The sequence below is a fragment of the Arvicanthis niloticus genome, chromosome 1 (assembly GCF_011762505.2).
Source record: "Arvicanthis niloticus isolate mArvNil1 chromosome 1, mArvNil1.pat.X, whole genome shotgun sequence".
Taxonomy (NCBI): domain Eukaryota; kingdom Metazoa; phylum Chordata; class Mammalia; order Rodentia; family Muridae; genus Arvicanthis; species Arvicanthis niloticus.
The window spans coordinates 87067332-87095255 of record NC_047658.1 but is presented as its reverse complement, the minus strand read 5'-3'; the positions used below and the strand labels follow the sequence as shown (position 1 = coordinate 87095255).

The window sequence follows — 27924 nt, the reverse complement described above, 5'->3', positions numbered from 1 at the left end:
AGGGAGAGACGAGAAGGGATGAAATGACCCTTTCTTTCAATCACATGGTATGGCATTGGTGATTTAAAGTTGTCCTGGGGGCTGGGGAGATGGCTTAGTGAGTAACAGTGGTGGCCATGCTCTGAAAGTATATGTACCTGTGATCTGATCCACAACATCCTCGGAACATCTGTAATCCCAGTCCCAGGATGGGGATAGGTCGGTCCTGGGGCTCACTGGTCAGCAAATCTATTCAAAACAATGAACCTTGGGTTCAGTGAAGAGACTTTGTTTTATAAAATGAGGTGGAGAGTAATTGAGGAAGGTAGACAGAATTGACCTCTGCCCTCCACATGTGTGCATGGGCACACGCTTGTGCACACACACACACACACACACACACACACACACACTTGCACACATACATGCACATACTCTGTTCCATAGAAAAGGACATGAAGTGAAGCAGGTCAGAGAGAGCAGAGAGTAGAGGGGCCAGATCACACAGTCCTTTTTAGGTCCAAGCACTCTGAGGATCCCCCAGAAAAACCCACCTTTCAAAGGTTCACAGTACCTCTCAATGGTGCCATGCAGGGGACCAGTCTTTAACATATGGACTTTAGAATCAGTACCTGTATTTGAACCATAGTAACCTTCAAGATCTTGAATTATTCTTGGCACATAGCATTTCTTGAACAAATAATAATAGGTTTGCTGAAGGGATAGTAATATTTTTAATATGACATTGTCTCATGGCACCATGTTTTCCTATTTTTACTAGGAAATTGTTTTGCCTTTTCTTTTGTTTTAAAATGTGTGGATAAACTAGGGAATAGAATGCAGAGTGTGCATCGATGATTATGACTAAGTTGGGAGCTTCAAAGACCTTGATTATTGAGGAAAACTACCTGGGCCATCCACCCAGGGTTCCTGGAGGTCACAGCATCCCCCTCTTCGGTCCAGAACACCTAAGCCCTGTAGTGTTAGAGGAAAGGGATGTGGCATTTCATGATTCATGTCATTCAATCAAAACATGGTCTCCCTCTGTGTTTCTCCTCACCTTCCCCTTTAACACATAAGGATTCTTTCTGGATCCCTAACTATGATCATCTCTACTTAGTTATTTATCACCAACACCAGCACAATTGCTTTCTTAGAAACACGCTTTGTAACCTCATTCCTCTGAAGCATGTTGACATTTGCTTGATGCTCACAGTAAGTGGGATTCATGTTTTATTTTAAGCATTTGCAAAAGCGATAGTACAGATCGTAAGTATGCTGTGGAGCATGACCATGGGCCACACGAGTGAGTATGCACTGTGTATGCTTAAGATTTTGGTGTCTCCTACAGTTGTTATACAGATAGAAACATAGTAGGTGGACATTACACAGTTTGCTACAATCTACACTTCACTGATGTTTTATCTGCGTTGAACGTCCATCGCTGGGATCCTTGTGAATCCACATATTTGTATATTGGACCCTTCCAGCAGTTCAGCTATCATTTGCTTTGTTTCCTTCACAGTAAGACGGGCTCACTCCTGTGGTGCCTGAGTACCCGATGTTACACACCATTGGCGAGGACCAGGAACCAGTGAAGACATAACACAAAGCATCCCAGTTGCTAAGGCAACAAGAGGAGTTAGAAATAGCAGGAGAAAAAGAGAGCACTTATTTTCTTCTAGGTTTCTTTGACTTGATGCTTGGACCTGCTGGGTCACTGACCATCTCGATTTACTGTGTCATTCCTGTTGGTGAAAGGTTGGTGGCCCTGGAATCCATAAATGATCCCTGATGTAAATTGTGGTCTGTTGAATATGTCATTTCATTCTGTGCTTCCCAGTTTGTTGACTTAGGCTGTTGTAAGTCATCTCTTCCCCTGCTATGAGTGCTACCCCTAGGGACTCTTTGACAGGAACCCAGAGAAGCTCCTCAAAAAGAACGAAGTGGAAGTTTCTGTAGGGCCTGTATCAAGTGTGACCTGATCAGAAAGTCAGTTTTGTCCTGTGTCTTGTAGAACCTGTCCTGTGCAGAGTGTTGATGTAGCCAAAGTGGAAAAGGCAATAAGCAAAGGACATTTCTTACTGTGAGATTATTCACTTTACTACCGAAATGTCACACAAACCCTCCATTATAGAGATACATAGGTGTGTGTGTGTGTGCGTGTGTGTGTGTGTGTGTATGTATGTATGAATGCATGCATGTATTGTTTGTAGGGAAGACAGAGAGGAGAGAAGGAGGGAGCTAGAAGAGACGGGAGAGAACATCCCATAGAAATGGTCACATTTATTTTGACCTTCACTAGATTACTGAACAAGGGCTCCAGAAAGCTCCAGTGATCACAGACCCTTGCACAAAGCAGAATCAGCCCATGTACACAACTTCAGCTAAGTCCCATCAATTCTGTTTATCCACACCCACCAGGAGGAAAGGCCATGGTGAGCCTTGTTGGAACATGCTTATTATTATTCATTTTACTTTATTTTATTTTTCACTTTGACTGGCTAAATTTACATAAGTCAGTGAGACTTTGTCTCCCCTGAGCAGTTAAGTGTCCTATCTGTTTTTTCTAGCCCATCCACTCCTGAAGCTTGGTTTTCAGAGAGAGGTTCTGTTGGGTTTCATTCAGCTCTGATTATATAACCACTATCAATATCCTGCCATGAACTGGAACTGGAGTGCCCGAGACTCAGGACTTTTGCCAGCTAGTGGTAGGACAGACTTTGTTCTCGTACATATTTGATCTGTGTCTTTGACCCTTACAATCCAGGTTACTGCTCCCTGTCAGGGAATGGCCGCTTCCAAGAGGCACACTCTGTACTTTCCTAAGGTTTGGAGATCAAAGGAAAAATATCCAGAACTCAGAGTTTGCCCTTTGGAAAGGGTGTTTCGTTTTGTTTTGCACAAAACTAAGGCTAGGTGGAATTATATTTTCATTCATGTCTTCTTGTAGTATTCATAAATATCAATTTCATAAAATGATGATTACAGTTGTCATGACCATAAATTTCCAAATTTTTCTGTTCATTTACATATTAACTTGGAATATTGTTATTGACTGGCTTAAAGGCCCTTTTCTGAAATATGAAAGTGAATTTTTATCACTAATTATTTGGAATCATACTCTTACTGTACATTAGTCCTCAATATTTAATAATGCACATGATTACTTTCACACACAACTTGCATGTCCTTCAGAGATATGACCTTAAGTGTCTTTTTTAGAACTGATATGAAGGTTGAAAGAAAACTTTAATATGTTTAGGAATTTGCGCTAAGCAATATTCTATGCATAATTATTGTTGTACTAGTATCCTAGGTTTTATAAAGCAGGGGCCCATTTTTCTCAGTCATGTTCATGTGCATAAGCATATTTCTGTATGCTACTTTCACATGTATCATTCACATTTTATTATGTGTTTTCTCAGTCTTTCACGTTGTGTGGGCATACTTCTGGGTATATCCTAGAGGATTTTAAGCAGATTATTTGTGAGGATTCAGCATAAATCTTAGGTTTGCTATCCACTGTAAGTTTATATTTGCTTGTTTCTCAGTTTTTAAGTGATCTTTAAACTTTGGAATAAAATTGTATTTAGTGTTTTTAAAATGTAGAGCTGGGGATGCAGCTCAGTTGGTATACTGCTTACCCAGCATGCACAAGGTCCTGGGTTCAAACCTCACCATCACAAAGACCAAGAATGCACACCTGCAATTCCATATGTGGACATAGAGGCAGGAGGAACAGAAGTTAAAGGTCATCTTCAGTTATATATGACCAGCCTGGGCTATGTGAGACCCTGACTGAACAAACAAACAAACCCTAAAAATATCTTTTTACTCATATTTTGCAGAAAACTCAAATGTTACACATATATGCCCAGTGATGAATCACCCCTTTTAGAAAGGGATCACATCTGTCAGTCAGAAAAGTTTCCTGTCTGTCTATGTTCTCCCCATTGCCCGTCTCCAAAACTGAGGTACATGTTCAAAGGAAACTCAGTTCCCAAAGTTCCAAAAGGCAGAAGGGACAAATGGCTGTCTGTTAGCATATCAAGGCACATGCTGACCTCCAGGCTCCTTCAGTATCATAAGAACCAGTTAATATATTTCAAAGCCTATGCTAGTATCTGGACTCTTCTCACATCTTCCCCTACCCTAAACTCCCCTACCTCACAGACTTCCTTCCCCTGCATTCCCCTTATAGTCCTGCTATGTTTAATATACCCCACTCTTCCTCCTTTCCCCCTCTTGCTTCTTCCCTCCTCCCTCTCTCTGACTCTTATGAGGATGAGTCTCTTATTCTGTACCCCCAAGAGTCAGTATCATAATTTTGAGATTGATACACAATTGCTTGTGTATTGACAGTCGTATCCTTCTTGTAGATGGCAGATGGAGCCACCTGTTTGAATAGTACACGCTTCCTCTTCCATCTTATAAAGAGATGTGGGGTTATATCTCCCTTTGCTTTTTACTTTCACTTCTGAAGCTGGTGCACTAACACCCCTGCAAAATTTCTTATCAGTTCTCTATAATCTGAATTGACTTGGAAAAAAAAAAAAACATCCAATTGCGGTGCAACCACATTTACTCAAATTTTAGGAAATTAACAGCTATTTTTATAATTCTCATTAAAGAGAAAGGTCACTACATGAAGCATTGTGGTTACTTTTTCACCTGTAGCTTAGTATGAAAACATTCAGACTTACACCATTGACTCATTCAGGCTTGATTCAATGATATGTCCTTCTTCCCCACTGCTGTGATAAAATAAATATACCGATAAGAACAACTTTGTTGTTCATTGTAGAGGGGAGACATAGTAAAAGGCAAGAAAGGCTTGGTGTAAGGACCACAAGGCCAGCTGGTCATAGTGCATCTGCACTCAGGAGACAGAGAATGAATAGGAAGTAAGGCTGGGATATAAAGTCTCAAGACCCAATCCCAGTGACTCACTTCCCCCAGCAAGGGTATACTTCCTAAAAGTTCCACAGCATCACCAGATGGAGACCAAGTACTCAAACAGGTGAACCTATAGGGGCCATTTCACCTTCAAACCATAGCGGATGTTTTAACACATGACTGGCCCTCCCTCCATCCTTTCATCTTTCTCTCCCTTCCTCTTTTCTTCTTTCTATTCATGCATTAAATGTCTTATTTTGGGTACATCTCAAATTAAATAGAAAGTATATGTCTTCTTAAATAGTCAGTTATGACTATTACTATCTATACTTCATTTTACAAGACTCTTTTTCTACATAAAAAAACCACAGAACAAAATTTACAAACCTTTACTATATATTATATTTGAAAATTTCATTTTACCAGTGTAACTCAGGACCTTTCAGCATCTATCCTGTTACAGTATTGCACAAAGTGGGCTCACCCTCTTCCTGGTCGACATGCTATCATCATGAGTTGATCTGACTATAGCCCATGCTGTGTGTGCTCTTCATGTCTGCCTTATTCTGCTCTGCAGTGTGGTTATGCAGTCCCATTTCGAAGCAGAACAGTAGCCATTCATTTCCACTTGCAGCTCTAAGTCTTGCCCGTTGAATGCTTATCTCTGTTGAGCTGCAGTCTTGAAAATTGTTTAGAATGAGTGTGCTGATTTGGGGAATACATATGGACAAGTCAAGAGCAACCATGAAGGGCATTATCAGAGTCACTGGGATTTACTCAGGGGAACTGTCTTCATTCATTATTTCAGAGTCTCAAAGCATAAACATAAAACTGAGAAATGTCTCACACAATTCACGTCTATTCATCTCTCTCTTGACTTTCTTTAAGGACTGAGATTCAAGGATGTGATTACTTTGGAACAAGGTCATCTCCCTGCGTATATTTTGAATGTTTACTGATCTTTAAATGGTAAGAATCACCTAGTCTAGGTGACTCAGTGTAGTTGATATCCAGTGTTGGATCCAAGAGCAGGTAGGGCTATGATGAGCTAGAACTTGATTCACTCAGGTATGAAATGGAAATTTCTGGTTTCCTTGGAGATTCAGTTGTGTCATGTGGTATTTTTTTTGGAAACTGTTTTATGAGAGGATATTTTTGCTGACACAGACATGTGGGAGGATGTTTTGCTAAGAAGAGACACATAGTGTTTTTCTGGAGGCAACCTGGAAAAAGGGCATGTTTTGCTAGAGTGGATGTCCGTGAGAACATGTGATGTTTGGACAGGATATAAATATAGCCCAATAGACAGTGGATGATGCTGGATGGTATTGGTACACTTTGCCATTTTTTTTTTGCTGGTCCTCATTGGGCTTTGTTGATACTGATCTTCACTGACTATGCTGGGTGGTATTGGTATGCCTTACCATTCTTTATTGGTCATCCTTTGTTATGACTTCATAGAGAGAAATGCACAAAAAACTTCTGGTGGTATTTCAGTGGCTTCTTGCCACGTCTGAGGACTCAGGCTGATAGGCAGAGCCTTGTGGTTTCTTCTGGATTAGATGGACCTGCTGTTGTGAATGGTGTTTGTAAGCGGATTGAGCTACCACTGCTGATTCATGTGAAACTTTGCTTATAGTCCAGATTCTATGGCTGGTCACTGACCTGGAGGGGAGACAGAGCCAGTGTTCTTAATTGCAACCCAGTTCCTCTGTTTGTCACTTTCATGGTTAGTCATTACTATAATGATGACAATGATATCATCTAATACTTCTGACAGTATTATTGGGAATGGAGAGTACCACTATGCTCCTTTGTGCAGGGTCCTTTGTGCAGGACACACTGTTATCTTGGATTTTAAATCCCATAAAACGAAAGCCACACCTATTACTGTACTCCCAACCTGATCATGTGACCCTTTCCACAAGGACCATTCTAATTAGACACTCTCTGGCTTCTTGGGATCCAGCCATAGCCCTACAGAATCCCCTGCAAAGTGGTCAATGCCCAGCACTATATTTAGAATCCACAAGACACCACCCTCAGTAAAAGTTTAAAGGGGGCAGGTCACATGAGAGATCATGTCATATATGGGGCTGTGAAGGTATTCCCAAGTAAGGCTGGGCTTAACATGTGTTATGCTTGGCTCTGTGCTTGCTGAATTTGTATATTCCCTTGAGTGTGTGTATCTACCCAAGAATCAGGTAGATGTTAAAGGAATTTCTCAATAAGAACTTCCCTACAAGGTAGGATAAAAAGAGTATACTCTTTCCCACAACCTTCCTGACCAAGAACATTGCTGTTTCTGCTTTTTCTAGCCTATAGTTATACCAGATGGTCCTACCTTAGACCTCAAAGACTTGAGTGATAGAGAATTCACAGAACTCAAGACCAGTGTGGAAAAAGGTCTTTGGGTCCCTACAGGAGGTTATAGTGAGAAACAAAGGGCTATCTGTAGAGGAATCTTGGCTGAAGAGTTCTGGGCCTTGGCAGTAAGTGGGATCCCGGGGGATCATGTTCTTGTACTTGGGAAAGGAATACATATGGGTCCCCTGTGGAAGAAAGCCCCCATGGAATTAAGGCTCTGAGATCCCTGGGTAGGGATAGATGGTACTTCCTGGGTTCCTGGAGGCTGGGTCTCTCATTCACTCATGGTAGATTTAAGTTAGGGCACAGCAGTAAGTAGCAGCAGCATTAGTGGAGGCAGGGCAGAAAAGATAGTGAACTCAGCCAAAGCAGGAGGGACAGGATGGTGTTGCAAGTAAGTGTTGCCACTGAGCCACAGCTGAGTTCAGTGAACTTGCTGTCTAGCCTCATCTCCTGCAGGCTCTGGGCAGTCTCTTTTCTGAACCTCCATGTCCTGGCTGTTGAATGCATGCAAGGGACTTCTTTAGAAACTGCTATCAAAAACGGGGAATCTGACCCTGAAGTACCTCAGATTGACAACTAGGGATGATTATGGAAGGCAGACATTCATCCACAGAATGATTGATGACAAAGGGTGCTATTCAAATCAGTATTTTTATTTCCCACAAACAGTCTGGAAGTGCTGTGGCCTTCCAGGAAGGTTAGCAACTGACTTTAAAAAAAAAAAAAAAAGCAAAAATGTTGAGGTCTTGGTTTTCTTTTCCACACTTATCCTTCCTGCATTCCATCCTCACCTCACCCCACCCCACCCCCAACAGCCAAGGATTCAGGATACAGGATGCTCTGGGTTGATTGCTGTTTATTTCTGACCGAACTCCCTCTTTCGAAGATCCTTCCTTTTGATTTTGCCAGTGATGGTTTTGGGCAATTCTGAAACAAACTCCACCTAGTAGAGAAGAAAGCGATCCTGAGTTAGGCTTCCATGTTTTCCATCCAGTTCCCCATTCCCTGCTTCACCCACACAGGCTTCACTCACTTTCCTACACAGGCTGACTGACACCTGTGGTGACCCCCATGGGCTCCACTGAGCATTGAAGATCTCTCCTGACCCCTGGAGGAGGGTGTGGTCATGTATCTTACTTGGACCCTGGAAGCAGAATGTGTCCTCTTCACACTGAAGAGTTTGGAGCCACTAATACTGGCGACCACTATGTTTTCTGTCTCTTACAGGGCAAGGCAGGTGCCTCTGTGGCATCCCCACCACAGGATGAGGATTATGGGGCAGACATAGAAGATCCAGATAGACATGTGAGAGACCTTCATGGTTATCAGCCTCCATTGTTTGTGGGGTTGTACTAGGTACTACATATGTATCTCTCTCTGATGGGAAGTGAGGTTTTCTGCTCCCTGTAAGGGCAAGAGCCTTGACTAATACAAAAGGCTGATATGTTGTTGTCACACATACTTTTGCGTTTCAACACTCCTCTTACTGAGTGAAACCTCAGGCAACTTGAGTCTCAGCTTCATCTCTATAAAACAGGCATATATGTTCTTAGACTGTGGGCAGGCTTAATAACAGGACATAGGGCTAGAGCCTGGCACACACAGTAAGTATTCTAGTACACAATACATTTTAGCTCTGCAGCTTCCTAACATGTGTGCCTTGATGAACATGCAGATGATATAAGAATACACTACAAAAAAAAAGAATGCACTACAATAGAAGAAAATAAGGACTTTCTGACATGAATGTCTGTGCTCTGTTATTTTCAACCAGCAGGGAAATGCCGGGCATATTCCTTTGTAGCTTACTTTCTCTCTTAATATACTGGTAAGGGATTTTATGTCAAAAATAAAGTACTCTGAAACTGGACACAATGGTATATGCCTATGATCATGACACCCAGAAGACCAAGGCAGGAGGACGCTAAGTTTGAGGCCAGCCTGGCTATGTAATGAGTTCTAGACCAGCCTGGGTTACACAAAGAGGCATTGTCTCAAAAAACAAAACAAAGACAAAAACATAATGTAACATGTAGCATAACATGAAACAAAAATAATTTTTACCTCTAGCTTAAATTATAGGACAATTCTAAATTTTGTGAGTAGCTCATTTCACTATTATTGGACATTTTCGTGTGCTTGCACATGTTACTTAAATTTAACAAAATAAGCATCTCAAAATGTATTAGAAGTTCTGAGAATAAATACCTTGTTTCCTTTTGTTAGTTTTATGTATGTATATTATTGAGGTTGATAAATAGGGTTTATTTCTTACTACCGGTCACATTAAAAAGTATTGATTTTTATTTCTTCTTAAAATTTACAGGATAATAAATAACATATAAAAGTACTCTTTGGGTACTTTCCTAATTGTTTTCTCTTGGTTAATGTGCAGCAGTGTGTTCATTTTGGATTTCCGGTACAGGGTAGAAATTCCCAAAGAAACAAAATTTTTTGGTGGACTGAACTGTCCCCCACCCCCACCCCATGGCTGCCCTCTAAGAGGTGGGGCAGCCAGTGAGAGCCCAGTTAGCCTGGCTCACCTTCCTGGGGTACTTGTATGGTGCCGTCACTGACTTCACATGCTGCTGTAGCTCTTTGATAAGCTGTTCCTGATCATGTGACAGGAACTCTGGGGTGAGGACAATAAACGCCTTCACCACCTGCAAAATGGAAGTGGAGTTCCGATGGGTGTCAGCTCATTCCATATACAGCTCATATACAGCTCGATAAGTCAGTGGACAAAACCCACCGTAGGCTTCAGTTGATATTTGAGACTAGAGGTTGTGTGTAGGAACCAGGTTCAAATCCCTGTCTTCCCCATTTCCATTGCATGTGTTGGAAAAACACCTGGTCTCCTTCTTTGTGAAATAGGTACAATAGAAGTTAATGCCTAACAGGGTTATTTTTTTAAGGGTCCATAAGAGAATACTGTATGTTTGAAACATGTGACCTACTTAAATTTGTTATTACTACCATAACCATTATTAATATCAGTATGCATTTACTGTGTACACCGTTCTGTGTCCAGAACTCAATGGGCAATAATAACATAATAAATTAAAATAAATTAAACTTGGTTAATGTGACTGTTAACAATATTGTGATAATTTTTATTTTACATCACTAGCTATATACCCATTTATCCCCTTACCTACACAAATCCTGGTACACAGACGTGTTCACTAGACATTGTTGAGGCAATGACTGCATGGTCTGAAACTCGCATTAGTGTGCATGTCTGCCCGTGTGCGTGTGCCATGCTACTGTGACTTCTCTGCAAAGATGGACTATAACCAGGAAGCAAAATAAATCCCCCTTCCCCTCAGTTGCTTTTTGTCAGGATATTTTACCACAGCAACAGAAAGGAAACTAAAATACCCACTGAATTATCCCTAGGCATCCGAATCCTGCATGCTCTACTTTCCCCCTTCTTTCGCTGCAGGACATGGGCAAGTTACTTAAACTTCCTGCACCATTCTTTGCTATATTGAGGTTGTAAGATGAGACCTTGGGTCACTGTGTTTTGATTTACTTACTAATTTTTGTGCCACATCTCCAGCCTCAGGCTATTAGGTTAAAATGTATTGATTTTGACTTTTTTCTTAAAATTTACAGGATAATAAATAACATTTAAAAGTACTCTTTGGGTACTTTCCTAATCTTTTTCTCTTGGTTAATGTGCAGCAGTGTGTTCATTTTGGATTTCCGGTACAGGGTAGAGATTCCCAAAGAAACAAAACCTTTTGGTGGACTGAACTGTCCCCCACTCCCCACCCCATGGCTGCCCTCTGAGAGGTGGGGCAGCCAGTGAGAGCCCAGTAAGCCTGGTTCACCTTCCTGAAATGATTTGTCTCAGGGCAGTTCATTCAATATCAACCCTTTTCAGACCACGCCATCTGTGCATATGTGCACATAAACACCAGTGGGCTGGGTTCCATCCTAGGTTCCCAGGTTATGCTAAGGCCTTGGAAGTCTCCTGACCTCTGTCTCTCCAGCTCCTGCATGCAACAACAGGCTTCTGGGCCCCCCTTACCTCTCCTCGATCCTTGTCCGGGCTGTTCACCACTGCAGACTCTGCCACCGCTGGGTGTTCCAGCAAAGCATTCTCCACCTCTGCAGGCCCGATGCGGTACCTGGAGAGGCAACAGTTCTGAGTGTATGCCAGGGCTACAGAGAACCATCCCTTACACCTTGTTCTTTGAGGGTCATATGGGTATTTGACACCAAGGGGTGAGGTTGTAGACTCGAGAGTAGTATTTTGGACTCAAAATATAAAGACTGGGACATTTGGTATTAAAACTACATGGCTCAGATGTTTCTGGGGGGTAGCTTGCCCTCGGTGAGGGAGGTGTCAGAGTGTTAGCTTCTTGTGGAGCTCTTGACATAGCTTCTCTCGGCACCAGAGGCTGTGCATCTCAGCGTGCAACTTTATCATCTTGTTTTTTCAGTTTTTCTTTCTATCCTTTTTTTCTAGGTACTAAGGATTGAATTTAGGTCCTCACACATGGATGGCATGTTCTTTATTACTGAAGGCTATTCCCAGCCCCTTTAAAATTTTGAGATAGAAAGGGTTTTAGGAAGTTTCCCAGGCTGGCCTTTAAATCACTGCATTGCCCAGGCAGCTTTGGATTTGGGAATCCGCCTCACCCTTCTGAGTACTGGGGGTTATAGACCCGTGTTATTACACTATAATCTTGGATCCTCCTCATACCTATGTAATATCCCCCCTCCTTAAACTTTAGTTTTATTCTTTTGGCTGCAGGGGTGGACGGTCCAGGCACTCAGGTATCAGGACATACCAGGTACGGCTCTGTTCAGCGTCAGGCTGAGGTTCTCATCATCAAGGAATGGAAGAATATTAGGCAGGCAGGGTGCCATGAGGCATTTGAGGTTGTCAAAAGCCTGCCCAGGGCCCGCCATACCTACCCAGAAGCATTGATGACATCATCGCCCCTCCCCAAGAACCAGAAGTAGCCATCTTCATCAATGGTCCCTCTATCCCCAGTATTGTAAAAATCCCCACACTCCACTTCAGATGTCTTCTCGGGGCTATTCTGCAGAGAACAAATTGTCTTTGTTGAAGTAGTGAGCTTAGAGTTGAGCTTTGGGGTCATGTTGGAGTTTGAATTCTGCACATGGCACCTGGACAAGTCCAAACACTGTGGGCTGCAGCTCCATCTGTAAGGACCATTCAGCTCGGATTTAAAAAATAGCATTTTACTTTTATGCAACTCTGTCAGAATCATGTTTCCATTCTGAGCTATACGATCAGTGTGTTCAGTGAAGGGCAGCTGGGAAGAACAGCAGCAGTCGTGAATTCCCTTCACTAAGTGCTACCTAGTCTGAGCATCATGGGAGTCCTATGAGACAGTCGCTTCATAGCTTAAACTTTTTTATGACAATAAGAAACAATACCAAGAAATCCCATAGGCCTTTTATCTAGTTTCCTCCAATGGTAATGTCTTTCAAAACTATTATTCAATATTCCAATCAGGATATGAACATTGATCCATTCTCTGACCCCTCTCAGATTTCTTGTGGTTTACATGTGTGTGTGTGTGTGTGTGCGCGCACATGTGTTATGAACTTGATCACAGACATGATTCCTCATCCTGATACCATAGCAGCCAGCCTGTAGAGCAGTGCCACCACCAGATGATCCTTCGCAAGGTATTCTGTAAGTCCACTCACTCCTTCTGCTTCACAAGCTCTAGTTTCTTTCTTGACATGTAATAGTTGAACATATTTGTGGGCTACAAGGTGATAGCTCAGCACACATATGATGGGTAAAAGCCAAATATGGAAAAACAACTGTATTGAAAAATATCACCAGAAGGTTTAAAAACAGGGAACTGAAAATACAGCAGCTGAAAAAAAAAGTCCTGAGAGAGATAGAGACAGAGAGACAGAGACAAAGAGACAGAGGCGCTAGAGACTCAGAAGGAGGGGAAGGGGTGGGGCAGAGTTCATAACATTATGGCAGAGAAAGCTTCCAAACATGAGGTAAATGAAACAAGCTGTGTCACATGGTCTCATGGATATAAATGATCCAAAATAGGCAATTCATAAAGTCAGAAAGCAGATGAGAGCTAGCTGGATACTGCAGTGAGGGGTAAGCACTGGGTGGTACTGTGCATCAGGTGTAGAGTTGGAGGGTGTAGATTTTCTGGAGACAGACTATGGTGAGGGTTTCATGAATTGTTTGCATGCCATTGAGGTGTGCACTTGAAAATGGAGGCGTGAACTTTATTTATATCCTATTTTACTTCAAACAAACAAACAACAAAAATCTAGGTCTCATTGGAGGAGTTCTTACACTGACCTCCAGGGGGCTTTGAGTTATGTGATATAGTTACCAAAGCAACTACGTGGGTCTTAGTCTTAATTCTCAGAAACAAAACTCTAAGAGGGAGGAAAGAAAAATGAATACACACACACACACACACACACACACACACACACACACACAAACACACACACATTACGTGTTATAAATAATATAGAATACCTAAGTTTAGGAATCATGGATGTGAAAGTACATGTGGTTCTCATAACTGCCTATTGCAATTATTTGGGATTTATAAACACACCCGCAGGATCTGCTCCCTGAGGTTGTGGGGTGAAGATAGTCCTAAAGTCATGTGAGGGCTGTATGGAGAAAGGGGATGGAGCCTGAGATTAGTTTCAGAGTCTGGTCACCCTTCCATGGTCTTGAAGTCCAAGAATCCCCTCTTGGAATCACCACTAACCAGGATAATCAGTTTGTTTGATCAGCAACTTCAGTGGGGTTTCTCCCAGTTTAACCCAGCTTTATGCAGTCCCCCAATTTCTTCTAAGGTATGACACCTAAAAGATGCAGATCCTAGACCTGCATTGATCATTTGGCATGGGAGAGATGTGCAGCACTTCAGTTGTCCCTTTGAGAAGGGACAATTGGGCTTATTGGGGCCAAGTCTGATGACTCTGAGGTCAATCTTCTTTCTACCCCACCATTTAGCTCTTAAATCCCCAGTGGGCTAGAACAGAAAGGCTGAGACAATGTGCCCAGAGCTTAGATGAGTGTAGTTAACATGGACTGTGTTGGGCTAGAGTGAAGAGAAGATGACTCAAAGAAGTCTCAGGGTGCAGAACCACCAGCACACATTCTTGAGGCTGGGCCGGGTGGGACGCTGTTACCTCATATTCCACAAAGAGGCCTAGAGGCCTGGTGGGCTTGATCCTGAAGCCAATGTATCCTTCAGTGTTCGGTGGGAGGATGTTGCCCTTTTCATCAATGATCTGGAACAAGAAACCTGTGAATCCCACAGTATGGGACTCACCCAGCCCTCTGTGACACTACTTGGCTCACTATAAGACACTAGTAAGATAAATGGGACCTACTCATGGAGAAACTGTCAGAAAATAGAATCAAACTCTCAAATTCTTTGAAATTAGCAAATATAGAACCCAGGACAAGGGGCTCTTTGTTTCATGGGAATGTAGATGTTACCACCATGTTTTCAAACTGGAAAACAGTGTCACCTGGCAGTGTTACTTAGTTTTCTCTCTCATGCACTGTGTGTGATGCATCTCTCAGTCAAGTGAGCTGCATCAGCATCCAAAGTACCTTGCACCTGAAGTTTCCACAGATATCAGGGGAAACAGGAAGAAAGGAGTAGGATGGCTGGGTGATGGTGTGGCTGGTCCTACCACCTACCATCTCACATGATTCCAACACCAGTGAGCCATAAAGTGCTCCCCATCAGCACCCTAAGACCAGACCTGTATGTCAAAGGGTAAAATGGCCTTCCCTATGGAGCCTCGCTTGATCTTCATTTCCCGGAGGATGGCACAGCTGATCCCCTGTTAACAAAAGAAGACCAAGGTTGGCCAAAGTAGAGTCACATGCATGACCTCTAATAGAGGTCATTGTTGAGAGTAAGATTTAGGTTCAAGACATTGACCCAACTCTATTCAAAGGGCACGTGTTATTCCCAGCATGGGCAGGATCTGTGTTACATAGACTGTTTTGGTAAAATCATCAGACAAGTATGTAACCAATATCTAAAATATTCAATGTATTATAGGCCCTGAAATAGCAGACATTATTAGCTAGAAGAATACTAGGAAGTGACTCCATCCAGTCTTTAGACTTTAATAGCAAATGCCTGGGGAGATGACCACTAATGGAGTCCTTGAGTTTCACAAGGTGCATGATACTGTAAATATCCTGATATCTGCTAGCTCAGTGATACTCTGAGATATCATTAAGTATATGCATGTGTATGTGTGCGTGACTGTATGCTTGTGTATATGTGACATATACAGAAACTTTGTTTCCTCATCTACTGCCACTATAATCTCGATTTAAGATTATAATCTCTGCCTTGCTTTCCTCCACACCCAGATATGAACTTTGAAAGTCAGTTCTCAATCACCTCTTCATGTGGTTGCTCTAGGCTGTGAGAGCGGAATTGGCAGGATTTGCTGACAGTGGTGTCTGTATTTCAGATGAGACCTTTCTATCCTACTACCCCTATGGGGCATCCCTGGACTAACAGTCTCAGGCACAGTGTCAAAATGTCGTCTTACATTTTGCCTAACAGCTTTCAGCTCATCAGTCTCTCAATGAGTTGATGAGCTATACATTTTCTTTCTGCAAATTTGGGGTTACCTATCTTTGAACCCCAAAGCCTCTCCCCCTCATTGGCTCTCAGTGGTGCTGTGCACAAAGATGACATCAGCACACACTGGGTCACATCGACTCACTGGCTGTGCTCTGTAGCTGAGCCCACTGAAATGGTGCAGAAGGGGCCTGGTCACCTACCGTTTCTGACTGTCCATAGACCTCGTGAATGAGGAGGCCTGTCCTTTGCTTCCACTGCTCATACTCCTCAGGCAGCAGGCTCTCCCCACCAGTAGTGCAGTGCTCCAGGGTCGGGAACCTGAGACTTAGGGGAAGGCAAATATGTCAGGCCATGGATGCTTTGCAGGAAATACAAAGCATCAAGAGCACACAGCTTTGTCATTCTGATCATTTATCTGCTTGCTTTCTCAGTTTTAAATCTACTTTCTGTCATTTTACTGATGGTCACAGCAAGACCGATGCCATTCCTCTCTGTAAATCTCTGTTATTGTTTCAGGCAGGGGATGAGTCAGTGATGGAGAAGATGTTGAGTCATATCACTGATGTTTTGGTTTTGGTTAGATGTTGATGTAACAAGAGGGAGACAAGAACTCATAAGACTCATATGAAGCCACCCTAGGAAATCTTCCTATGTGTCCAAGAGGAACAACTTTGTAAACTATAAATACTAAGGTAAGAGACTTCAAGGGAAGGTAGGGTGTGGCAGAATTCACTATACTGCCTTCTGCGAGGGATTGGCTGTGCTCACTCAGGGCCTTTTCTATTTCTGCATGAGTGTTGAAGGTTAGGGCTAGAAAAGGCTTGACTAGGACATTAAGGCAGGTTGGGTCAATTGTAGAAAAATATGAAAAAGAAACGGAAAACAGAATTTGAGACAGAGAGAGAGAGAGAGAGAGAGAGAGAGAGAGAGAGAGAGAGAGAGAGAGATCCAGAAAGAAGGAATTTCAGGGCAGAGCTTAAGTAAATATTCAAATTAGGGGTGTCATGAGGTACAGTCTCTCTCCCTTTTCCCTCATGGAATGTCCCCAGATAGTAAAAGATACTACAAAATTGTATTATTTGAAGAAAATGAGAGGGAAATGACTGAGGTTTGATTTAGCTGGCTCGGTTTGGAGCCTGGCCACCTATTGGGGTTAGAGAGGTACAGATACCAGAGTTTCTAGAATATGTGTATATATCATAGAGTCTTTAAAGGGCAGATTTCAAGTTAGCTAAAAATCAATCCCAAACACAGAGAAGAATTAAGACTTCACATCTGTTGGGTTGCAAAATTCAACTAACACGAGCAGATGTGAAAATTATGTGCAACAAGGGAACCCCTTCAATTTTGACAGAGAGAGCATAGTCTGTTTTAATACTTGGTTTAATACTTTGGAAGATATTGAAATTGCTTGCAGCATGACCTAGGAACCCGTACTCTAGAAAAACGTCAGAAAACATCTGTACTTGGGTTTTGAGTACCACAGGTAAGTGCAGTACTGGTTACCAATATCCCCCAGTCAAAAGCTAACCATATCTCCATTAATGGTAGGATGATAAAAGAAATTGTTATACTTATTAAATGGCAATGAAGACAAACTAGCTATAGAATACATAACATGAATAAATTGCAGACCCTTGATGTTGGAAAACAGTCAGATGCTGCAGAATAATGTATGATTGTATGTATAAAAGTTGAAAGCATGAAAAGCAAACCCATTTTCTTAGAAATATTCCATTAGTTGCCAAGCTATCAATGGAAACAGAGGACTGAGAATAGACAGTCATTTTATTTAGGGAACACAAGGAGGCACATAGAAACCTCTGAGGCACTGACAGTGTTCTATTTTTCTGACACGAATGAGTAATTGAGTGATTGCACAGGATTTAAAATAGTTCATCAGTTTGTAAATTTAGGTAATTTTGTATTTTTGTGTTTGTATGTCACAAAGAAATCCACATACAAATGGGGTCCAGGCATTAAACTTTCTAATTAGACTGATAATTACACACACACACACACACACACACACACACACACACACACACACACAGAGAGAGAGAGAGAGAGAGAGAGAGAGAGAGAGAGAGGGGGGGGGGAGAGAGAGAGAGAAAGAGAGAGAGAAACCATCAAAGAACCAAAGAAAAAACCAAATCTTTGCATAGCAGAAACATAGAAATTCTACCCAAAAATTGCAGTTACAAGCCAGTGCTACATAGCCACATACTTGGAGATTTTCTGCTGAAGAACCATTCGATACACGGCTGGTGCAGCAAGGCATTGAGTGATGGGGTATTTGAACAATGCCTGGAAATGAAGAGATAAGAAATTTTACTTTTGTAACTAAGGTTAAAAATATCAGCCAATAATTAACACTTAGGTTATGATCTCTCCTCCAGGTAGGGCTACTTATTTTTTGGTTAATTTCTTTAATACATGCATGTTATTCATGATGGGGACAAATGCAAAAAAATCTGTTTCTGATAGTATAAAGGGTAAATACTAACAGAGGAGATTCTTAAAAAGACATGTGTGATAAGGTGGAAGTATGTAGACTTCTGTCAAGTACACAGCAGAGGGCAATAGATTGGTTGGGTGCTCCAAGGAGCTTATGAAGGAGGTGGCATTAGGAGAATATTATGAAATGATCACCATGTCTACAGACAGAGAACTGAGGATACTCAAGAAGACAGGAGGGCTAACAGGAAAAATGTCTCAGGAACTAAACAAACATTTTGGCAAAGTAGAATAACACCACTTTAGATGCAGAACAAAGAACAAGAGGTATATACAGGAAGACTAAGATCGGAGCCACAGGATGTAAAGTACTTAATTCTCATTGTTATTCATCAGAGATGGGATCACAAGACTTTCAGATTGGAACTGGAATTAATCTGAAAGAGTGAGAAGCATCAAAGAGAACATGTGTCTTAAAGTGGGTGTAGTCACACGTTACAATAGACTACAGTTGAAGTGTAATATCTGGGTATATTTGAAATACAGTATATTTCAAATAGTACCTCACTAGAATCAATCAGGTTTGAACTTTTGGCTTCTGTTTCATCAGTGTCTCATGTTCATATCCTCTCTGTAAATGTGTGTTTGACCCACACCCGTGCTCGCTGCCTTCATCACAAACAATGTCATCCCCATCCCCATCCCCTACCCCACCCAAACAGCAGCCATGTGTGTATTTGGTCCTACTCTAGGTAGATGAGACAAAGTACTGAGATGAGTCATAGATTATTTATAACCAGAGGTACATGTGGTGAGCACCTACTAGGCATCAATCTCTAAAGATGATTCTAACAAGGTCATTTCGAATCATTGTCTTCTGAGTGGCCCTTGGCTCTCTGTGACAGAAACTCAGTGGAAACTTCTTAGTGGAAGATAGAATGCAGGTGTCCCTATACTTAGGTTTAAATTGCATTCTAATAAGCCCATCATGCATTTAAATATGAGAATTATTTCACCTAACTACTCAACCCTAGCTTAGCAGCACAGTCCATATTAGACCTTCATTCATTTCTCCTTGTTGGGTTACTTTTTCTGGAGTAGATGTGAACAATTTGTGTTTTAATGACACAGACTCCCCCATCTACCCAAAAGATTCAATTCAAGTCCATTTTGGAGAACTGATGAATTGGTGGGTGTACTTACAGGGGCATGGTTGAGGTGTTACCTACAGGAATGTGAATGACCTCTAAATACTATATCAACTGGAAAGTCCTACAGTGTGTGAATGGTGACCTCTTGAAGTTGCATAGAAGGAATATCCCTTCCATTAGCCTTCCACCTTCTACAAATGTACTCTAGCACTTCCTCACACTGTCTGCAGCTGGACAGGATTATATGCAACTTTGGAGGACCAGGAGAGAACATGTGGCTGTTACTTAAAGCAGGGCTCTGGTCTCCTTTCTCAAATGCCTTCTACCAAGGAATGTTAATAGCCCAGTTATGCAAGGACCTCATAAGTGCAGGTAGTCACAGTTGCTCTGATTTGGAGATGGCATTGACATTATCATGCCCATTATGTCATGCTTCATTAAACCATTTTTATTCATGGGGTGACTAGGAGTTGGGCTTGCTGCAACTGTCCAGCATCATGTAAGACTATTATTCTGTATTTCAGTAGCCCGGGGGAAGACCCAAGTTGAAAGTTTTATATGCAGTTTTTACTTCAGTGTGGCCTCTATTTATTTATTTACACTGTATCTTGCAAAGAAAAGACTGGACTCTGCCCAGAGTTTTGATGGCCATATGTACTACTATCTTCTGGGTTTACTGGAGAAATGGAAGTGAAGAAGATTCCCTTTCAAAAGGGAAGGAAACTCAGGGGCATAACCTTAAGGGACTGAGGGGCTCAGGAATAGGCTAAGAAAAACTGTGGTACTTTGTGGACTGTTAGGTGGGGAGCAGGCATGTCTTCTAACAGATCCTAACAAGAAGGAGTTTAGCTAAGTGAGGTTGGCAGAAAAAAAATATTTCCTGAATTTGAAGAGTAAATGGCTTTACTTTTTATCTTTATATGCCATTTGCAACACTAAACTGAAAATACATTAAACATTGTTATTAAAAATTCATAAAAGGCCTGCAGACATCAGAAAGGAGCAGATCACACCAGTCAGAAGAACAGATGAGTAACTCATTTGCCAGCTCAACTGCCCCATTCCCTAGATTCAGTTCCCAAAGATCCATTACCCACACCTCACTGCCTTCCCCATGGCTGGATCCCTAACTCCCATCTCTGGAAGACTTCAGGTGCTCAGGTGCAGACCACACTAATCAGAAGAACAGGAACCCCTTGTTGCACCAAAAGCCAAGTTAGCCACCAGATGTCCAGCTTCCAACCTGGCCAGAGATTCCCTACTGGGTCTGAGGTTACACTGGCCTCCAAGATCGAGGCCACAATGACCAGAAGACAAAAGAGGAAAAAGAAACCAAGGAACAAAATATACTTCTGTCTTGGTTAGGGTTTTGTTGCTGTAAAGAGACAGCATGACCAGGACAACTTTTACAAGAAACAACATTTAGTTGGGGCTGGATTACAGTTTCAGAGGTTTAGTCCATTATCATCATGGTGGGAAGGATGGCGGCATCCAGGTAGATATGGTGGCAGAAAAGGAGCTGAGAATTCCATATCTTGATCTGACAGTAGTCAGGAAAAGGGTCTCTTCTGCATTGGGTAGAACCCGAGCAACAGATCTTAAAGCTCACCTCTACAATGGCACACTTCCTCCAACAAGGCCACATATATTCCAACAAAGACACACCTTCTAATAGTGTCACTTCCGGTGGGCCAAGCATTCAAACATATGAGTCTATGGGGACCAAACCTGTTCAAACCACTCCACCACCTAACAAAGACAATTTCAAATCAACTTCTAGACCTATAGTCATCCCAAACCCAGATATCTAAACACCAGAGTAAGAACACAATCAACAACATCCAGGGCAATGTGACACCACCAAAGTCCAGCTATGATACTACAGCAACTCCTGTATATTTCAATACAGATGAAGCATAAGAAAACAACCTTAAAACCAACTTTATGAAGATGATAGAGGACCCTTAAGGAGGAAATGAAAAAATTCCTTAAATAAATTGAGGAAAAGACAAACATACACCTGGGACACTATGAAAAGACCAAATCTAAGAATAACAGGAGTAGAATAAAAGAATAATCCCAGCTCAAAAACCCAGAAAATATATTTAACAAAATCATAAAAAAAAAAGATTCCTAACCTAAAGAAAGACATGCCTATAAAGGTACAAGAAGCTTACAGAAGACCACATAAATTGGACCAGAGAAAATCCCCATGTCACATAAACAGTAAAAACACTAAATATACAGAAGAAAGAAAGAATATTAAAAGCTGCAGGGGGAAAAGGCCAAGTAATGTATAAAGGCAGACCTATTAGAATTAATACCTGACTTCTCAATGGAGACTCCAAAGCCTGAAGGGCCTGGACAAATGTCTTATAGACTCTAAGTGACCATGAATGCCAGCATAGACTGTGTAGCAAAACTTTCAGTTACCATAGATGGAAAAACATGATAGACTATGACAAAGTCAAATTTAAACATAAATGTATCCACAAATGTAGCTCTACCAAAAGTACTAGAAGGAGAATTCCAACCCAAGGAAGTTAATTACACCCACAAACAGGCAATAAATAATCTCAAACCAGGAAAACCCAAGGGAAACACACAGACAGACAGACAGACAGACACACCACCACCACCACCACCACCACCACCACCACCACCACCACCACCAAGGACAACAAAATATCAGGAATTAACAGTAATTGGTCTCTAATATTTCTCAGTATCAATCAACTCAACCCCCTAATAAAAAGATATAAGCTAACAGAATGGATATGAACATAGCATCTATCTTTCTGCTGCATACAAGAAACACACTTCAACAGCAAGGGTAAAAGTTTGAGAAAATATTTTTATAAGCAAATAGACCCAAGAAGCAAGCTGATGTAGCCATTCTAATATCTAATAGGTTTCAAACAAAAATTAATCAAAAAAGATGGAGAAGGATATTTCATATTAATCAAAGAAAAATCCACCAAGATGATGCTTTAATTCTTAACATTTATGACCAAATGCAAAGGTACCCAAATTTTAAAAAGAAACACTACTAAAGCTCAGATCACACGCTGAACCTCACATGTTCATTGTGGGAGACTTAAACACTCCACTCTCACCATTGGACAAGTCATTCAGACAAAAACTAAACAGAAAAATAATGGAACTAAAAGAGGTTATGAATGGACCTAACAAATATTAACAGAACATTTCACCCAAACACAAAAGAATATACCTTCTTCTCAGTACCTCTGGGAACATTCTCACTGACTGACTACATACTTGGTTACAAAGCAAGTCTCAACTGACCTAAGAAAATTAAAATAATCTCCCTGTATCCTATCAAACCACCACAGATTAAAGCTGGACTTCAACCACAGAAATAACAGAAAGCTTACCAACTCAAGGAGACTGAACAACTCCCACTGAATGACTATGGGGTCAGGCAGAAGTAAAGAAAGGAATTAGACTTCCTAGAATTCAATGAAAATGAAATCTAAGGGACACAATTAAAGTGGTGACTGAGAGGAAAGTCTGTAACATTATGTGCTTTAAAAAGAAATCGGGGAGATCTCATATTACCACACAACAGCTCACCTGAAAGCTCTAGAACAAAAAGAAGCAAACACTCTCAAGAGAAGTTGATGGCAAGAAATAATCAAACTGGAACTGATATCAATAAAATAGATTCACACCAAGGTATTTTTTATTATTGGTGACTATTGTGAAGGGTGTCATTTTCCTAATTTCTTTCTCAGCCTGTTTATCCTTTGAGTAGAAGAAGGCTACTGATTTGTTTGAATTAATTTTATATCCAGCCACTTTGCTGAAGTTGTTTATCAGGTTTAGGAGTTCTCTGGTTTACACGTTGGGATGACTTAATTATACTATTATAAATGAAAGATCTGTATGACAACAACTTCAAGTCCCTGAAGAAAGAAATTGAAGAAGCCTCAGAAGATGGAAAGATCTTCCATGCTCATGGTTTGGCAGGATTAATATAGTAAAAATGGCCATCTTGCTGAAAGCAATCTACAGATTCAATGCAATCCCCATCAAAATTCCAACTCAATTCTTCATAGAGATAGAAAGAGCAATTCTCAGATTCATTTGGAATAACAAAAAACCCAGGATAGTGAAAACTATTCTCAACATCAAAAGAACTTCGTGGGGAATCATCATCTCTGACCTCAATCTGTATTACAAAGTAATCGTGCTAAAAATTGCATGGTATTGGTACAGAGACAGGCAGGTAAATCAATGGAATAGAATTGAAGATCCAGAAATGAACCCACACACCTATGGTCACTTGATCTTTGACACAGGAGCTAAAACCATCCAGTGGAAAAAAGACAGCATTTTCCATAAATGGTGCTGATTCAACTGGAGGTCAGCATGCAGAAGAATGCAAATTGATCCATTCTTATCTCCTTGTACAAAGCTCAAGTCCAAGTGGATAAAGGACCTTCACATAAAACCAGATACACTGAACCTAATAGAAGAGAAAATGGGGAACAGCCTTGGGCACAGGAAAAAAATCCTGAACAGAACACCAATGACTTATGCTCTAAGATCAAGAATTGACAAATGGGACCTCATAAAATTGAAAAGCTTCTGTAAAGCAAAGGACACTGTCAATAGGACAAAATGGCAACAAACATACTGGGAAAAGATCTTTGTCAATCCTACATCTGATAGAGGGCTAATATCCAATATATACAAGGAACTCAAGAAATTAAACTCAGACAACCAAATAGCCCTATTAAAAATGGAATATAGATCTAAACAAAGAATTCTCAACTGAGGAAACTTGAATGATCGAGAAGCACCTAAAGAAATGTTCAACATCCTTAGTCATCAGGGAAGTGCAAATCAAAACAACCCTGAGATTCCACCTCGCACCAGTCAGAATGGCTAAGATCAAAAACTCAGGTGATAGCAGATGCTGGCGAGGATGTGGAGAAAGAGGAACACTCCTCCATTGTTGGTGGGATTGCAAGCTGGTACAGCCACTCTGGAAATCAGTCTGGAGGTTCCTCAGAAAATTGGACTAAGTATTACCTGAGGACCCAGCTATATCACTCCTGGGCATATACCCAGAAGATGCTCCAACATATAACAAGGACACATGCTCCACTATGTTCATAGCAGTCTTATTTATAATAACCAGAAGCTGGAAAGAACCCAGATGTCCTTCAACAGAGAAATGGATACAAAAAATGTGGTACATTTACACAATGGAGTATTACTCAGCTAATAAAAATAATGAATTTGAGAAATTCTTAGGTAAATGGATGGAACTAGAAAATATCATCCTGAGTGAAGTAACCCAATCATAAAAGAATACACATGGTATGCACTCACTGATAAGTGGATATTAGCCCAAAAGCTTGAAATACACAAGATACAACTCACAGACCATGTGAAGCTCATGAAGAAGGAAGACCAAAGTGCGGGTGCTTCAGTCCTTAAAAGGAGTAACAAAATACTCATGGGAGCAAATATAGAGACAAAGTATGGGACAGAAACTGAAGGAGAAGCCATCCGGAGACTGCTCCACCTTGATATCCATCCCATGTGCAGTCACTAAAGGCAGACACTGACGTGGATGCCAGGAAGTGCATGCTAACAGGAGTCTGATACAGCTGTCTCTTTAGAGATCTGCCAGAGTCTGACATATTCAGAGGCAGATGCTCACAGCTAACCATTGATCTGATCAAGGGATTCCCAATGGAGAAGTTAGAGAGAAGACTGAAGGAGCTGAAGGGGTTTGCAGCCCCATGGGGAGAATAACAATACCAACCAACCAGAGCTCCCAGGATCTAAACCTGGGAGCACACAGGGAAGGACCCATGGCTCCAGCTGTATATGTAGGGGAGGATGGCCTTTTTGGGCATAAGTGGGAGACGAGGTCCTTGGTCCTGTGAAGGCCAGATGTCCCAGTGTGGGGAAATTTAAGGGTGGGGAGGAGGGCATGAGTGGGTGGGGGCACACTCTCATAGAAGTAGGAGGAGGGGAGATGGGATAGGAGGTTTCTGGGTGGGGGGAATGGGGAAAGGGGATAACATCTGAAATATAAATAAAATATCTAATAAAAAATTAATCAAAAAATAAAATAGAAACAAATAGAACAATACAAAGAATCAATGAAATAAAGAGTTGGTTCTTTGAGGAAAATCAGCAAGATAGACAAACCCTTATCAAAACTAACTGAAAAAACACAGAGAGAATATCCAAATTAACAAAATAAGAGAAGGGGGACACCAAGGAAATCCAAAGAGTCATTAAGTCATACTTCACAAACCTGTACTACACAAAATTGGAAAATCTAAAACAAATGAATAGTTTTCTCAATAGATACCATGTATCAAACTTAAATCAAGATCAGATAAACAATTTAAATGGACCTAAAGCCCCTAAGGATATCGAAGCAATTATGAAAATTCTCCCAACCCCCCCCAAAAAAGTCCAAAGCCAGATGGTTTTAATGCACAGTTCTACCAGACTTTCACAGAAGAGTTAATGCCAATATTCCTTAAATTATTTTACAAAAAATAGAAAGAGAAGGAACATTGCCAAATTCATTTTATGACTCAACCCGCTACCCAAACCGCACAAGAACTCAACATAAAAGAAGTGACCAATTTCTCTCATGAACGTTGATGTAAAAATACTTGATAAAAAAACTCACAAACCAAATCTAAGAACACATCAAAAAGGTCATCCACCATAATAAAGTAGGGTCCTCCTGGAGATGCAAGGATGGATCAGTAAATTAAAATCTGTCAATGTAATCCACTACATAAACAAATTGAAAAAAAACTCACACAATCATCTCAGATGCTGAAAAGGGTTTTTACAAATTTTAATACCCCTTCATTATAAAAGTTTTGGAGAGAACATGGATACAAGGGAGATAACTAAACATAATATATAACAAGCCAATAGCCAATATCAAATTAAATGGAGAAAAACTCAAAGCAATTCCACTAAAATCAGGAACAAGACAAAGCTGTTCACTCTCTACATATCTAGTCAATACAGTACTTGGAATCATAGCTAGAGCAAAAAGATGACTGAACAAGATAAAGGAGATACAAATCGGAAAGGAAGAAGTCAAATTAACAATAGTTGCAGATGATATGATCGTATACGTAAGCAACCCCAAAAATCCTTTCAGGGAACTCCTACAGCTGAAAAATACCTTCTTCAAAGTAGTTGAATACAAAATTTTAAAAAATCAGTAGCCCACCTGTTTACAAATGGATTGAGAAAGAAATCTAGGATACATCACCTTTCACAATAGTCACATATAAAATATCTTGGGGGTAAATCCAAAGAAGTAAAGACTTGTATGATAAAACCTTTAAATCTTTCAAAGAAGGAAACTGAAGAAGGTATCAAAGGTGGAAAGATCTCCCATACTCAAAGGACACTCCACAATACCAAAAGGACATTTGCTCAACTATGTTCATAGCAGCTTTACTTATAATAGACAGAAACTGGAAACAACCTAGCTATCCCTCAACTAAAGAATGAATACAAAAAATTAGGTACATTAACATAATGGAGTATTACTTAGTTGTTAAAAACAATGACGGCATGAAATTTACAGGCAAATGGATGAAACTAGAAAAAAAAATCATCCTGAGTGAGGTTACCCAGTCCCAGAAAGACAAACATGGTATATACTGACATATAAGTGAATATTAGCTGTAGAGAATAATCATGCTACAGCCCACAGATCCAGACAGGCTAAGTAACAAGGAAGGCTTAAAGGGGTCACAAGGATATCCCTGGGAAGGAAATAGAATAGATTTCTTGGGTAGACTAGGGATAGGTGGAGTTGGGAACAGATGGAATTGGGTGAGGGGGTCAAAGAGAGAATATACTGGGAGAAGTGTGTGGAATGGCAGGGGTATTTGGAGGTGAGGTGAACACCTAGTGCAATGGAAACTCCATGGTATCTATGAGAGTAACCCTAGCAAAGACTCCTAGTAATTAGAGACACGCAGCTTGAACTGGTCTTCTTCGGTAACCAGATAAGCCCTCAAGTACAAGGATTATAACAACAAAGCAGCCACAAAACCTTTGACTTCCACTTTGTCCTGCCTGCAGAGTGTTCTGGGACAGGAGCCAACCATAATCATCATTAGAGAAATCAGAGAGACTTTATCCAGCAACTGATGGGAGCTGATGCCGAGAACCACAGCCACATATTAGGTGGAGCTTGAGAAGTCCTGTGGAGGGATGGGAGAAAGGGCCAGGGGAACTAGAGGAGTAAGGGACACAAAAGGAGGACAGGATCCACAGAATCAACTGACTGGGAGTCATGGAACTCACAGAGATCAGGGAACCTGTAGTGGGGGGGGGGGTGACCAACATCCTCTGCATATATGTTACGGCTAAGTAGCTTTGTGTTCTTGTGGAAATCCTAACAGTGAGAGCAGGGGCTATCCCTG

General features: G+C 41.1%; 1 protein-coding gene across 4 annotated transcripts in view; it reads right to left on the bottom strand.

Moving 5' to 3' along the window:
- Positions 1-7880: 7880 nt before the first annotated feature.
- The window catches only part of Acsm1 (acyl-CoA synthetase medium chain family member 1), a 53617-nt gene continuing 33573 nt past the window's right edge, over positions 7881-27924 (bottom strand). For 2 of the 4 annotated variants that reach the window (XM_076941750.1, XM_076941747.1), the window contains 9 exons: positions 18085-18164; positions 16058-16181; positions 15013-15093; positions 14428-14529; positions 12394-12429; positions 12178-12305; positions 11285-11384; positions 9792-9911; positions 7881-8191 (listed from right to left, as the gene is read on the bottom strand). In XM_076941750.1, the coding sequence (XP_076797865.1) occupies positions 8105-8191; positions 9792-9911; positions 11285-11384; positions 12178-12305; positions 12394-12429; positions 14428-14529; positions 15013-15093; positions 16058-16181; positions 18085-18164 (858 nt within the window). In that variant the 3' untranslated portion in view covers positions 7881-8104. The remainder of the gene's footprint in view (positions 8192-9791; positions 9912-11284; positions 11385-12177; positions 12306-12393; positions 12430-14427; positions 14530-15012; positions 15094-16057; positions 16182-18084; positions 18165-27924) is intronic. The other 2 variants (XM_076941749.1, XM_076941754.1) reach the window with 1 other exon arrangement.